General features: G+C 37.1%; 1 protein-coding gene across 1 annotated transcript in view; it reads left to right on the forward strand.

Moving 5' to 3' along the window:
• colec12 (collectin sub-family member 12) overlaps window positions 1-14,052 on the forward strand; it is a 49,685-nt gene that overhangs the window by 1,097 nt on the left and 34,536 nt on the right. Inside the window, exon 2 of the mRNA XM_020929150.2 lies at window positions 1,522-1,572. Within this exon, the coding sequence (XP_020784809.1) occupies window positions 1,522-1,572 (51 nt within the window). The remainder of the gene's footprint in view (window positions 1-1,521; window positions 1,573-14,052) is intronic.

The following is a 14,052-nucleotide window of genomic DNA, read 5'->3' on the forward strand; positions in this document are numbered from 1 at the left end:
TGGCTTTTCTTTGCAGTGATTACTTTACCCTATACATTTAAAACATGATCAGTCAAGTGCACGCACTAGTTTGTTTTTCTTACTGCCCTCTAGTGGTTCACAACATGAAATATATCCTCCAAAAGCCTCTGTTTTTCTCATAAGATTTTGCTGATGTCATTGGCGTCTTGGTAGTTTCGTGCAAGATGGGACGCACATCTGCTTTGTTTATAACTGGGTGGAAATGTTTTGACATTGTTATACTTTATCTATGCTACTAACTATGTATCCAACAATTTCTAATGACGTTTATAGTGCTTTGTGTCTGAACTGAGAGTTTAAAGTCCTCTCTGCGTCCATGTGTGTGGTTAAGATTTTGTATCCATTCCCATATTTAGTAATCTACTTAATCAGCTGTTGAGTTGTTTTTATTATAATTTACAGATCTTGATTTATACAGAATTGACTTTTGTTGGTTTTAAGCCATGTTATAATGGTGTTACCTCTTCAAAAACATACCTGGAGTTGTGTTTTGTTTCATTCACACATGTCTGAGTAATCCTTTATTATTAGTCTGTCTACACCTCCAAAGCTCAAAACGCTCTGTTCCACCTTGTGATGTCATGAAGCAGTAGTTTTCAAGTTAACAGCTAGCCTACCGATTACCTTTAGTTTAGGGTGACCAGATTTTCAAAATATAAAACTGGGACACACTCGGGTTGGGATGGTTGATGTAAATAAAACTGTGAAAAGCGAGCGTAACATTATCCATTCTCGACTCATTTGTGGGTCAGTCATAATCTGAGGAATTTCTGTCAGTATCACTTTCAGTTACAGTTTTCTGTGTTTTAGCTTAACAATTGACAATCTATCCCCCTCTTTACTGTTGGTGGGTAATAAATTGGTCAAAAATAGGGACATCTTTAACATTTTCTTATAAAAACTGGGACAAATCAGTAGTTTTGGAGAAATCTGCTGGGACAGGGGACACAGGGCTCAAAACTGGGGTTGTCCCAGGTAAATAGGGATGTCTGGTCACCCTACTTTAATTCAGCAGAGATTGGCATTTCTGGGGATGAAATCTTCAAAATGATTCTAGTGAAGGTGCATGAAGTTTAAAAACACAGTGGAGCACTTCCTGTATTACCACATGACGTCACATGTTTGAGTAGAGGAACTCAGCCTAAATATGCAGGATTTGTGTATTAAACATACAGTAGGCGAATGAAAAAAAACACAATTTTGGATATATATTTTGATGAGGAAACAACATTATAACATGGATCTGAATATGGTATAATATGGGACCTTTTACCTCACATTTGGAGTAAGAACATTCCTCCTTCACTCATATCTGGTTTTATCATTTGACTTTGGTTTTCATAGCTTTCACACCTCTTAAATCATCATGGCTGCTTGTTTAAACTGCACCATTACTGAGATTAGATTTACCGACAAAAAGCTTACAGAGATAATTCAACACTTTTTATTAATGATGATGACCATGATTGTGGCAGTAACTTATTTCTTATTTTTATTTAGACGACTTTGCTGATGAAGAGGAGGTGCAGTCCTTTGGATATAAGAGGTTTGGTAAGTACACAGTGCAGTTTCAAAAATTGCCAGTGATAATTTTGTTTAAATCTAAAATATTCACGATGCTATGACGAGGAGATAGTCTTTGTTTTTATTTACATCTATGGACCAAATCCCATATTATTAGAATTTTAAAATTTTTTAAATGTATTTATTTTTTCTGAGTACCACCAGCACTAAAAATTTACATATCAAAACTACAAATAAAACAGAGCTACTGTAAGTTGAAACATGTCCACTAAGGCTGGGTGTCATTAAAAAGTTGCCGATACTATATATACCTCGATACATAGGCCACGATACGATACATATCTCGATACATTGCCCTTTCAATTCAATACAATATATTTCAAAACAATTTGATACATTCCAATAAAAAATAATGTCTAAATCCGGCTGTGATACGAAAAGTCTTTGTTAAGCCACTTCTTATGCAAAGTTCATATGAAACACAAACATTTTAATCATCAGAACAGTAAAAATGTCAAATGTGTTGCATAAATGAGTTTCCTTTCTCTAAATAAGCAACAAAACTGTAGCTCTGTAACAAAATAAATTTGTAAAATATACCTAAAATACTCTGGGTGATATATTGATACAGCAGACCACGATATCGATGCTGTATCATCACATTAAATTATACAATATATCAATATTTCGATATTTTTGCACACCCCTAATGTCTACGCAGGCAGATACTAATTGATACTAAAACTAATAGAAACTAGATACTCCTAAATACCAAAATAAACAATAACTGAACTAGGGATGCATAATGGTATTGAATATTTCTGCACCATACTGAAAAATTTGCTGGATCGGATATCAGCTGCTAAATATCAATTCTGTCGATACCCTGGTTGGTCATGTACATGGTTATTGCAGAAAGTTTTAAAAAGTTTGAAGTTTTATTGATACAAAGCTTTTCTGTTGTTTCTTGACAGATAACTAACAGCTACATTTTAATCTGTTTTGTCTTGTTTTATTGTTTGTTTAAAGGAAATACATGCTATTTTCAGTCTCTGCACTGGTATTGCTCGGTATCAGCAGATACTTAAAGCTATGGTATCAAAATCAGTATCAGAACTGTAAAAGCTGGATTGGTGCATCTCCAAACAGAATTTTCCTGAATACATTTAGTATTGTCTTGATCTTTATTAGAACTAGTAAAAGACCACAATGTAATAATAAAGAAACTACAGTTATTTAGTGCTTTATTCTCTAAAAATGTTTTTCTGTATCATCATGGTATTGTGATTGGTGTCAAAATTGTAGTTAATAGTGATATACTCCCTCCCAGCGACCTAGTTTTGAATCCTGAGTAATACATTAGTGATACCATTTAACTACATAGATATTAAATAGGATGTTTTTGTAAAATCTTTAAAACCTATTATTTGCTTTGGTCTGTTAAAACTAACGTTAATCTCAGACCACACCTCATTTTGCAGGACCCACATTATTTTTGGCTGTTGTTTTAAATGTTATGTGCTTATGAAAACAGTAAAAGAGCTGCATGGAGAAACCACTGCATCCTGTGTGTTCTTGACCACTGATATTCAACCCAATCGAGAGCGGGCTAGACTGGACCAGCAAGGCACAAAAATGCACAAATGTTAAGTTCATTATAACTGAAAACCTTGGGAACTTCATGTAGCACCCCAGAGAATATTCAGATTTGCCAGTGCTGGTCTTAATGAGTCTTAAATAGGATTGTGCATAGTTTGTTACAATCAAAAACTGCAATTTTACAACACAAACTCATGATTAAACCAGAATTTAGACCTTAACCTAAGACCAAAGCTGAACTACAGCAAACCTGGTAGTACAGTCATCTTATAACTGGAAGGTTGATGGTTCAATTCCATCTCTGACAAGTGTATAATGTTACTGAGCTCTTGGGGAACACATTTCACTCACATTTCCTGTATGAATGTGATATTTTTGGTGGTCAAGTCATAAGGTGCAATTGGTATCCATTAGAGGTGTAACGATATCCCAGTTTCACGATATGATAACGTCACGGTATGAACCTCACAGTACGATATTTATTGCGATATCGTAGCAAAGCTCACGATATGATGGGGAGGCTCACGATTAGGGATGTAACAATATAAAAATCTCTTGGTACAATATTTTCTTGATATACATCTCTGCGTACCATTTTTATTGCGATATTTTGTGGGGCTAACAAAACTGTTAATATGCCACTTTTTCCTCTTAAAATGCCTTGACAAGACTTAATCCAAAGAACTAAGATTTAAAAGTGCTTAGAACTGTTCTTTCTTAATGTAGTCTACACTGAAATGGAGCAAAGGATCATGGTCTATGTAGTTCCCTCTGTCTTTTTTTAGCTATTGCTGCACCATAACTCTTTAAGCAAAGAGACTTTTAATTCGATATATTGTGATGATCCACAACATTATTTTGAGAACTTTGACGATACGATATCACAAGATTTTGGTTATTGTTACATCCCTAGTATCCATCTAGACTTTCAGTTAACCCCAGGACAGCTATGGCTACAGTAGATACCACCACTCATTTTGGGAAGATAATACAAATTTTATTACCAAATGAGAGCTAACCTTGAGCAGATATGAAATGTCCAGAAAACCTCAACTAATGGGACTACTACAATACAAAGAAACTATTACTACAATACTGTCGATTGAGCTAAAGATTTAAAGTAGCATGTAGTGTTGTCATGAAGATTTTAAAACTTAATTTCGATACTAAAGAATAGACTTGACACTCAATTCCGATTCTGATACCACAGTGATATGGAAAATATGTTTTATTTACACAATAGACTGTGATTTTCAACATCAACTCTTTATATTGTTATGTGGCCTTGGGGCTGGGTGATATGGAGCAAAAAATATATCTCGATATATTTTGCTATATCTCGATATACAATATATTTATCCATATCTGTACAGGAAAAACAACTCCCCAAAACTACTGCAAAAACGAATATGCCAAATTCCAGAAAGTCTTTTTTTTATTGAAGTGCAAGAGGTAGGCAGTTCATATAGGAATCAAGTGCTTCTGCCACATTCAAGATTACAAAAAAAATCCCTAATTATATAAATAATAATTTAACTGTAAAATAAAAGAAATAATACATATTGCCTTCTATTCATTCATCAATAAAACATCTCAACTCAAGCTCATCTTTGCATTAACTCTGTTAACCGTATGATAACCATGAGCTCTTTTAGCAGAGGACGCTCGGGACTTTCCTTATTTTAACAGATCCATGTTCCTATCCAGCAGTAAGGAGCTATGAGGTTTCCCACAATCCACTGCACAGATCAAACCCAACGTTTCCAAACACTATTGTACACTGCAGCAGATTATTAATTAAAAATCTTCTGCATAAATAAACTTTACATTACTAAACTTTACAACATATAAAGCATAACGACTATAGAGCCACATCAGCCCTTTTGAGATTATATTGTGTATAATGCAGTTTTGCACACGTGTGTTTACGTTTTACAGAAACCAAACTTAAACCCACATGGCTCATTTGCATAAACAGACGCTCCTTGTGCCCTTCATGCGATTCAATTTCTTTCGGACTAAAGGACACGACTCAGTGGAATATGAGTGTTCTCTCTGTGACAGAGGATGTGCTGTGTGGAAAAGGTTCGTGGTGCTAGAAAGTTTTCACTGGCACCAACTTTCAGCATTCTGGGCGGTAGTGAGGAGTGAATGAGACACAAGCGAGCAAAATCAGGGAGGCGGGGGCGTGCACAGAGAAGGCAAACAAGTGAAATGGTCAAATCAGAATTGAATATAAGCATCATATCGATATATACGATATGTCAAAATCCATCTCGTGTTTAAAAAAATATCTCGCTATATTTAAAATATCGAGATATCGCCCACTTCTACTCCTTGTCCTGCTTAATTGTGTTTCTAAATGTGACTAATAATGTTTAACTTATCATAATCTTAAATATTAGCTTAATGTTGATCAGGTAGGCTACCATATTAAAACTACCTATTTCAGCATATGTGACTGACGTACCAGGCTAAATAGTGTAAAACGGGGCTTTCAAACTCAGTTGGAGCAGGGACCAAAGTGATAATATCAGCGTTGGTCGGGGGCATATTATATTATCATATCATATTATATAACGTATTATATATGACCACCAAACTATCATGCAGGCTCACACAGAATAAACTTGAATGCAGTGTAGTCTGATACATTTTATAAGGGCTGTATGATATGAGATAAAGATATTTCATAACTCTATGTTGTATCACAAACTATATCATAGCACTAACATTTTTTGACACAATACGGAAAGCAAAATTAAAGCACATACCAAGACCAAACTGGGTTAAAGGGGTACACAATAAGGAAATTGTGAATAAAATCTGCCATTTTTGCATCTACTTTCAAAACTCTCACTTCTTTTTGTATTGTATTGTATGAATTAAACAATGTGAAAAAACATCAATATTTTAAAATTTTTATTAATGCTAGGGTAATGGTTGGAGGTGTTCTAGCGTGGTTAATGCCTGAGTCCCCTCCTCTGCTCCTCCACTACAGCCGCTTTTGTGCGGCTGGATCACTATGACCTTTGACCTTTACAGTGAAACTTCGGGAAATGCAGCTTTCCTCGTGATGTGAAGGGTTCAGAATAGGGCTCCTGCACCTTTCTGGACAGTTTCTCAACATCATTAGTGGTTTGAGTGGTTTGAGTCTTTATTGTCAGTTCTTGTTTTTGTTCTTGTTTTTGTCAGTTCTTGTTTTTCTTTCAACTTCTCATAGGCTTTCGTGGTGTTGTGGTGTCTGACATGGTCTGACACTGTCTTGTTATACCTTATCTATAACCCAACGTTTCCAAGCACTACTGTACAAGTTACACTGCAGTAGATCATTAATTAAATCTTCTGCATGAATAAACTTGACATTACTAAACTTTACAACATACAAAACATAATGACTATAGAGCCACATCAGCCCGTTTGAGATTATAATGTCTTTAATGCGGTTTTGCCCCTATGTGGCCTTACATCTGTGTAAACCCTCAGTCGTCCAGGTAGTTTCCATGGGTGTATACTAGTCTATGTAGTTTTATACTAGTTATGATACAGCTCAAGATCATTCTAAATCTATTCTAGAAAGGTTTATTTCTGTCTGGTTGATGTGTTGTTGTTTTTTTTGTTTGTTTGTTTTTTAGTATCGATACATGCTCAAATTTAAATTTTACTTTCGTCAATAGTGATGCCATCTCTCCTATAAGAAAATTTACATTTTTCAAATTAAAACTAATGTATATGGCTAAACTGTGGTTTCTCTCAAACTGTTCCGTGCCATACAAAGGGTTATATTGACACGTTTCTTTCCCACTACAGCAGACCACAGTCATTTCCACTGGAGCAGACTGGCAAAACAAAAAAAAAACATATTCATTGGAAAGTCTTTTGCAGTTTTCAGCTCAGTATAGAGAAAAAATACTGCAGCTACAACTGCAATGAAGACATTGCTTTCCTGGCATTAAGGGGATAAATAATTTTGGGATTGCACTATTGGTTCCTATAGATTGACTTGATTCTGGCGCAATGCATGATGCTGTGTCCATTGGCAAGACACTTTACCCACATTGTTTTCAGTGTCTGTGTGTATATAGTTTTAAATCTATGTGAATGAACACAACAGGTCCTTGATTAAACATAAACCTACAAATTAAAGCGCTAATACCATTCAACTACTGTATGTTTGTATATTAAAACTGTAGTAATACATTGCTTTCAGTAGTAATAGTTTTGGGGGGGGGTTCTATTTTGAGTGTCTAGTTAGGCCTTTCCATAGACTGCAGAGTGATGAAAGTGTAGCACTGATGTAATAGCAATTCTTACAACTAAAACCAAAACAGTGTATCTTTTGAATGGGCGAAAGTCCCAAACATATCATATATAAACAAGAAGCTGAAACCGAATAGTTAGTTGTTTTAGCATTGTCTCTATACAAAAATTTCAAACTAAAGAATAGACTCGCTACTCAATACTGACTCCGATACCACAATGATAATAATAAAAAGTTAGGTTCCCTAATTTTCCATGGGCGTATATTAGTCTGTGTGCTCTTATTCTTGTTCCGTACAGCTCAAGATCATTCTCAGGAAACATTTGTCCTGCTGTGAATGTGACTTTTTTAGTACTGATACTTGCTCAAGTGAGAATTTAGTTTCGATATTATTTTTAGTCCTAGACTAGTATCTGATTTTCAATACTTTGGACAACCCCAGTTTATTTACTAACTTGCTGAAAGACTTATTATTACTGAAGCGTGCCTTGTCATTTGCCTGGTTCACTAAACTTGAAGTCTTAGTCTGTGCTTGGGTAATGTATTGGTGGTGGTTTGATTGTGGCTTGAGCCCACAGCCCCACAGCACAGATCAGGTTTCCCTGTCCACAGAAGCCCCTCGTGTACTTTATGGGCTGTGGTGGAGCAGGTATCATCCAAAAATGTCACCAGCTGTGTGAAGAAGCTATGCACGAGAACATACAATAAATCAGTGTGTCCGTTTATTCAAGGTGCTTTTGTCGTAACTAGATCAGTTTGTGTTTGTGTTTGATTAGGAAGTCTCCCCTCACTTGGCCTCCTGCATTAAGTCACTCCCCTTTCAGAGCACTATCATCAAGGGGGTAGTGAGTGTGGTACGCGTGGGGTACCCCGTCCATTCACTTCTCCTGACGTGAGAAATAAAAAAAACAAAAAACAAATATAAAATAGCTACAACTTAAATGTCAAACTGGAGCTACTGGCAATAGTGAAAAAAACCTGCATAGAGTCATGAAATCTCCAGTACTGTCTTATAGGGACCTGCGGCATGAGGGACCAGGACTGAACCAGGACTAAACCAGGATTAAACCAGGACTAAATCAGGACTAAACCAGGACTAAACCAGGACTAAACCAGAACTAAACCAGGTCTAAACCAGGACCGTCATAGAGCTCCGCGCCCCACGGAGCTAAGCGCAGCCGTCACCCGATCACATTTTGCAGACACCCTACTCCGCAGGCTCTGGGTTCTGGTTTAGTCCTGGTTTAATCCTGGTTCAGTCCTGGTTTAGACCTGGTTTAGTCCTGGTTTAGACCTAGTTTAGTCCTGGTTTAATCCTGGTTTAGACCTGGTTTAATCCTGGTTTAGACCTGGTTTAGACCTGGTTTAATCCTGGTTTAGTCCTGGTTTAGACCTGGTTTAATCCTGGTTCAGTCCTGGTTTAGTCATGGTTTAGTCATGGTTTAGTTCTGGTTTAAATCCTGGTTCAGTCCTGATTTAGACCTGGTTTAGTCCTGGTTTAATCCTGGTTCAGTCCTGATTTAGTCCTTCTGGTTGAGTCAAGAATTGCGTACCCCCACGTAAAAAATCCCCACTACACCAGGAGTAGTTGCAAATTAAGATGTAGTTACTATAAAATGGTACTAACATTTCTGCTAGAAGAGAAGGTTTTTGTTGAATCTCAGTTCAAGATTTGTGATAGGAGGAGTCCTAAAATAACAGAATGTGATGTATTTCCATATGTTGTTACTATAGTGAATTCTGGCTCACAGCTGTGTAGCTAAAGCAGATTTTGTCCTTAACATCTCCATAACCTCATTATTCACTTGGAGAGCAGTTTAACCGTGGATCATTTCTGCCCTAAAAGCATGTTGTTTCTAATCTTGTATAAGGAATGTTCCACAGTATGGCATTCAGTCTTGTATTTCATAGTTTTTAGTGCTACATTGTGAAAAACATTCATTCTTACTGTGTGGGGGTTCTGACCTGTAACTTGACCTGGTCGTGTCATCATCTTGTCTCCATGGTGATAGAAAGGTTTAATAACTGGAACATTCCAGGCAAAGCAATAGCATTTACAGACCTTCACCAGAAAAGATACATAGTGCACTTAAGTAAGACCCCATAAGCCTGTGCATTGAGTATTTATACAAGGGGAACTCAAAATTGAAATTTCAGTAAACATTTCTAACATACATATACAGTCTTAATCTCAGTGTGTAACTTTTCTGCTGGAGGGTACATCACCTGCTTCTCTCTATGTTAACACCACAGGCCCAGTTTACGTGTCAGATCTGTGGAGAGACAAGGCAACTCACAGAAAGAATGGAAGTTTTTAGGTCAATAAAACCCCACGTTATTGAGTAAAACAAAACAAGTCCCTATGGAGACTAGCAGGTGGCGGACCCTCCACCAGAAAAGTTACACAGTGCATCTTTAAATTGATTTATTGTGATTCCTTAACACATTAATGGGGCAAAAAGTGAACAATACCAATTTGATTTGGAACCAACCAAGGGACTGACCGATATTTTTTTATTTTTTGTTTGTTTGTTTTTTAAAGGGACTGTTCAGAATTTTGGACATAGGACCTCATTTCCTAGTGAGCCAAAGTGTTGGAGACGTGTGGAGGCACTTTTTAAAAAATTCCATCCAGTCCTTGTATTTCAAGAGGTCGCTCATTGGTGCTAGGCTAGAGCATGTCAATGGCCATAGTTAGCCTGCTGCTAAAAACAGTCTTATCCGGTCCACAAAGCACCCGAAGCAAATAAATTATAACGCCAGACTGTTGATGTGAATGTCTTTGTTGACAGAATAATTTTACAAGCAAAACCAGCCTTGCATTTGAAGGATTTATGTCAGAGCAGCGGCAGCGGTTGTACTTCCTGATAGAAAGCTCAGCAGCTGCGGACTGATATATGAGGAAATAGTCCCTCAACATGAAATGATTCATGCGATGCAAGGTTAGTTTTATTTCAAACATTATTCTATCAACACAGACATTCACATGGACAGTCTGGTATAATAATACATTTGCTTCAGGTGCTTTGTGGAGTGGGTAAGACTGTTTTTAGTGGCAGGATAACTATGGCCATTGACATGCACTAGCCTAGCACCAGCAACCTCTGCAAATACAAGGACTGGATGGAATATTTAAAAAGTGTGTCTACACGTCTCCAACACTCTGACTAACTAGGAAATGAGGTCCTATGTCTCTTTAAGGCCGATGCCGATACCAGTTGTGGCCAGTATGTAGAGTCGATTTTGGTAATTTTTCCTAAATTACGCAATTCACGTTCACTACAGACTCATTCTCAGACTTTTTTTTTTAAATCACAAACCTATAAGAGAGTTGTGAAATCACATTTTGTTTTATGTCTTTATGCATCTGGTTAGCCTAAACTTAGCCTTTGTTGGAATTTTAAGGCCAACAACCATTATGCAAAAAAAAAAAAAAAAAAAGTAAAATAGATATAGATATATGGTAATGGTAAAGATTGTAATTAAGAAGTATGCGATATAATTAATGTAAATTTAGGGCTGCATTCACAGACACAGACAAATACAGTTTTCTTATATTCATACACTCCAAGGTCTGTTATGTTATGTTGAAAGTGGGACCCCATTTTAAACAACTGGATCCACTTTCACTTTATGAACTTTCTTTGAACTTCATATCTTGCTTATGTAGATTTCTGTAATGATAAAAGTCCTCAGCTACTTTACAGTATTGTCCATTATCGGGTTATTACTTAATCCTCCTGTCTCCAGATGGACCATTAAACTTGCCATTTTATATCTTATCTTTTCTTTCTCCATCCCTCACTGCTTTAAAGTTCTGACGTGTGTTTTTGTTCTAGTTCATATCAGACTTTCTTTCTTCGTGTAGAGAAATGGGGTCTTGTAGCGTTTTTGACATCTGCTTTCCATAAGGGCTCGATTACCCCTCTGCGCGTCCCTTCGAAGCGTACAAAATGCTGAGCCACTTCCTGTGCGTAGACCGAAAGTTTATCCAGTGCAAATCTATACTGTTTATATAAACGCACTGTACTGACAGAAATAGCGTGGGTGGGAGGGACTATTTGGGTTAACCAGGAACAATCAACATACAATTCAGATGTTTATTAAAGGGCGAATGTTACGCTATTTTCTGATCTATGTTATTATGTTGTTTCCTCATCAAAAACCTACCTGGAGCTTTGTTTCATTTCATTTACACATGTTTACCTGTGCATATTTAGGCTGACTCTTTCTGTAAAGATAAAAATACTCTGTCCTACAAGAAGTGCTCCACTGTGCTTTTAAACTCCATGCACCTTCACTAGAATCATTTGGAAAACTTCAGCCCTGGAATCGCCAATCTCCACTGAACTGAAGGTAAAAAGTAGCTGTTAACTTGAAAACTACCACTTCATAACATCACAAGGTGGAAAAGAGCTTTGGAGGTGTATAGACGGACTACTAAACCAGGATTACTTAAACATGTGAAACAAAACGCAACTCCAGGAATGTTTCTGAAGATGTAACAACATTCTAACATGACTTAAAGCTCACAAGAATTTATTTTATTTAATATAGAACCTTTAAGAATGGCAAAACATTTTTATTTATTTTGACTAGTAATATTAATAGATAGTAGTAGTGAAATACTGTGACTAAGTACATTAACATCTCTGTTGAGGCGTTTGTGTGGCGTACGCTCTACCCAAAAGGTTGTATATCATGTGATTTATAACCAATGTGCAACTGAACAAAACTAACTCTGCCCACAAGATGTCATTAAAGAAACCAATTATAAATATTTTTCTGGATTCATTGAGAAATGCTTGTACCTCAACACTGCTGACACGGTACTTTTTGCAAATCATTCAGTGCAGTACAGTCCCTGACAAAAGTCTTGTCGCTTATCCATTTTGTAGAAACAAAAGCTTATAACCTGACTTTAAATTAATCGAGTGGTTTTAGAAATGTCTCATATGAAAGCTAAAACCCTCCCAAATTATGCTCAATATACTAAAATAAATTTGCTTCACTGAAAAAAGATTGATCATTTAATGAACACAGAAAGGTCAGATTTTGGCAAGACAAACGTTTTGTCGCCTACAGAAAATTGAACAAATAATTTACTTCAAATACAAAAATATGTTGCATAACGTCAGTGAATTAAGTAGTGGTGCTGTGAGATCCATATTTAATATCTTGTATGACTTCCATGACCTTGAAGGACTGCATCCATGCGGTTCGACAATGATTCATACAATTTGTTGATGAAGTCATCAGGAATAGCAAAGAAAGCGTCTTACATGCCTCCCAGAGTTCAGCAAGATTCTTTGATTTTGCCTTCCATGCTTCCTCTTTCATTCTACCCCAGACATGCTCAATGATGTTCATGTTTGGTGACTGGGCTGGTCAGTCCTGGAGCACCTTGATCTTCTTCGCCTTGAGAAACTTTGATGTAGAGATAGAAGTATGCGATGGAGCACCATCCTGCTGCAAAATTTAACCCCTTTTATGGTTGGGAATGTAAGAGGTAGTTAATACTTCTTGATATTTTAGGCTATTGATATTGCCTTCCACCCTGCAAATGTCTCGCACAGCCCCATACTGGATGGAACCCCAGACCATGATTTTTCTGCCACCAAACTTAACTGTTTTCTGGGTGAATCTTGGATCCATGCGGGCTCCAGTAGGTCTCCTGCAATATTTGCGGCGGCTGTGATGTAATTCAACCGAGGATTCATCTGAGAAATCCACCTTCTGCCACTTTTCCAGTGTCCATCCTTTTAGCAGGCTGTGGGCCTTGGCAAATGCCATACGGTTTTTTAATTGCCTTTTGTTTAGTGCTGGTTTCTGTGCACTGATTCAATCATGGAGGCTATTTGGAGACTGAATTCTACAAACTGTTGTGGTTGACACAGGGACTTGAGGTGACCAGGCCTGGTGGAGTCTGCTGCAGTGGAAAAGGGGCTGGCCTTGGATTTTCGAATCAACAAACGGTCCTCCCGAGCAGTTGTCTTGCGGGGTCTGCCGGACCTGGGCTTGTCAAAAACATCTTCAGTCATTTCAAATCTTTTTCTTATTCTTTGTACTTGACACTGAGACACATTGAAGGTGTCAGCCACCTCAGCAGTGGATCTGGTCTTCAGCCTCTTGATAATTAATGCTTTGGGCTGAGGGTGGATCTTAGGCATGTTGCCAGAGGTCAAGTTGCAGTTGATGTGAAGGTCTGGTGTGCTGGGGTTCTTTTTATACACACCCACTAATTGATTGATCAGTAACTGATCACAGGTGAGGCTGTAATCTAGGATTGGGTGCATCATATGACAAGGCGACAAGACTTTTGTCTTGCCAAAATCTGACCTTTCTGTGTTCATTAAATGATCGATCTTTCTTCAGTGAAGCAAATTTATTTTAGTATATTGAGCATAATTTGGGAGGGTTTTAGCTTTCATATGAGACATTTCTAAAGCCAACCGATTAATTTCAGGTTATAAGCTTTTGTTTCTACAAAATGGATAAGCGACAAGACTTTTGTCAGGGACTGTAGAGCTTACTCAGCCTGATCGTGATGTTTCAGTTTTACATTTTTTTTATAGATCATAATCAATTACTTTGAATTTTATGACAAAATTGTGATTAACTCAACTTTGTACTGACTTTCAGTTTGA

The sequence above is a fragment of the Boleophthalmus pectinirostris genome, unplaced genomic scaffold (assembly GCF_026225935.1).
Source record: "Boleophthalmus pectinirostris isolate CB_2022bp ecotype Guang Dong unplaced genomic scaffold, ASM2622593v1 HiC_scaffold_16, whole genome shotgun sequence".
Taxonomy (NCBI): domain Eukaryota; kingdom Metazoa; phylum Chordata; class Actinopteri; order Gobiiformes; family Gobiidae; genus Boleophthalmus; species Boleophthalmus pectinirostris.